Raw genomic sequence first — 2,066 nt, forward strand, 5'->3', positions numbered from 1 at the left:
TCTCGTTTTTCTATTTCCCCCTTCTCTGCCTCTCTCTCTGTCTCCCCCTCTCTCCTTTTGTCTATTTCTTCCCTTGTCTCTCTTTCTCTATCCCCACTTCCCCCTCCTCACAACCCCGTGTGCCTCCCTCTCCCCGGTTTTGTCTCTCTCTCTCCCGCCCCATGTCCCCTTTCAGTCTCTGTTCTCTCTGTCCCCAAATAGGCGTTGCTGAGTGAACTTTCCTGTTTCTGATCCTCGAAATATGAGGCTGCACAGTTTCACGGCGAGATGTTAATCCGGCTGAAAGTTTACCCCGGCTCGGGTTACTGAGGGGGGAGGGGGGTCTGTTTGTTGGCGGAGCGGGCAGCAGCGCCTCCCCGTGGCTCTCCTTACCAGCGCACAGAACCTCTCCGGAGGGTTTCCGCAAGTCACCCCTGGCGGTTCCACCTTCACCCTCAGGTACCGCTTCATGGCCATGGCTCGGGGCTGGCAGGCGTAAAACTCCCAGGAAGGGCCGGCGTCATCGGTGTTCACCAGCGACTTGCAGCTGTCGTACTGGCTCCGGGCCGAGAGCAGCGAGTACACCAGGGCGGCCAGTTGCAGCATCGAGCCGGAGCGCATGGTGCCCCGGGCGGAGCGCACACACATACAGCCCCCGGGGCGGCTGGAGAGGGCGCAGCGGGCACCGTGCCTCACTCAGCATGGGCACAGCTGGTACCTGAGCAGGGCAACCAGCCGTCCCAGCAACTCCATGGCTCCTGTCCGGCTACGGGCACTCGGCTCCCTCTCTCTTTCTCTCTCTCACACTCACTCACTCCCTCTGGCCGCTCGCCTCAATTTCAAACCGACCTCTTGAAATCCTCCCAAATCCAACCTGGGCTCAGTGACGAGGTCTCTGTGCTGTTCCTGCTGTCCCGTCCTCTCCACACTGGGGGACTTTCTCATGACCGACAAAACGAAGGGAGTGATGTGATATGACCTGAGGACATACAATAAGCAAAGATCAACCACTGGCAAAGTGACTCCAGCCCGCTCTCTCCCCCGCCCCCTCCCCAAACCCGACCCCCAGCCCAACCGCCCCCCACCCCAGCTCCAGATACTGCCATCTCCCAGAGGTTTACCCAGCAACATCCTACCCCTCCACAAAATAACCCCCGCCACACACACATACACTCATAGACACACACTCAGACACATATACATACACACAGACATTTTTACACACAGACACGTATACACACACATACAAACATACACACATATACAGACACACACAAACACACTATATATACACAGATACACACACACACACACACAGACAAAGCCAGGCTCAGATTTAAGGTAAGAAGGAGGACAGCTTGGGGTCACAGAGACACTAACAGAATGAACAGTAGAGACAGAGAGAGACTAACCTGCATTCAAGATGCGATCCGGATTTTGAAACTAACGCTTGCTGCAGCGTGTGTGTGTGTGTGTTGCCTTGAAGGCTTTCCCAGTTTCTGACCTCCCCCTCGCACCTTCAAGGGCAGATGGCCAGGACTTTGGGCTAATGCTCTGGTCCAACTTAATGCGGAGGCTAAATCCTTTTTAACATCACTTTCAATCACTATCTGTGCTTTTATGTCAGAACTGCCTCAAGTCTGCGCAACTTCCTCCTGCACAGCCTCAGGCTCCGCTCTCCCCAATCAGTTTAAAGGGGAAGCACAGGGCTTCCATCCACTCTTAAAGGTACAGGTCTCCTGAAGGCCAACCCGACGACTGACCGCCCTGGAGGGTCCACCGAGAACCCTCTCTCTTTCTCTCTTTACCGATTTGAAGGGGACGAAAGGGTCGTTGTCAATTTATTCCAGGCAGCTAGCTTCACTCCCTCTTCCGGAGGGAGGAGAGAGAGCCAACCAGGAACGGACATCCCAAACTGCAGGGGAAGGGGATGGTGTCAAACTTTTACTCAACTTTGAGGGAGAAGCGAGGAGTTCTGATAAATGCCCCATTTAAAATCCAACACAAAGGAACAATTTAAATAGATCACCTGAAGATCACAGGTAACTAAGTGGATGGATCACATTCATAGGAACATGGGAATTAGG

The 2,066-nt window shown here is 54.2% G+C and overlaps 1 protein-coding gene across 8 annotated transcripts in view; it reads right to left on the reverse strand.

Moving 5' to 3' along the window:
* LOC122564903 (netrin-G2-like) overlaps window positions 1-1,601 on the reverse strand; it is a 109,189-nt gene extending 107,588 nt beyond the window's left edge. For 2 of the 8 annotated variants that reach the window (XM_043720343.1, XM_043720342.1), the window contains exons 1-2: window positions 1,392-1,601; window positions 373-958 (exon numbers count right to left, since the gene is read on the reverse strand). In XM_043720343.1, the coding sequence (XP_043576278.1) occupies window positions 373-627 (255 nt within the window). In that variant the 5' untranslated portion in view covers window positions 628-958; window positions 1,392-1,601. The remainder of the gene's footprint in view (window positions 1-372; window positions 959-1,391) is intronic. The other 6 variants (XM_043720345.1, XM_043720341.1, XM_043720347.1 and 3 more) reach the window with 4 other exon arrangements.
* Between the last annotated feature and the right edge of the window lie 465 nt (window positions 1,602-2,066).

The sequence above is a fragment of the Chiloscyllium plagiosum genome, chromosome 30 (assembly GCF_004010195.1).
Source record: "Chiloscyllium plagiosum isolate BGI_BamShark_2017 chromosome 30, ASM401019v2, whole genome shotgun sequence".
Classification (NCBI taxonomy): Eukaryota; Metazoa; Chordata; class Chondrichthyes; order Orectolobiformes; family Hemiscylliidae; genus Chiloscyllium; species Chiloscyllium plagiosum.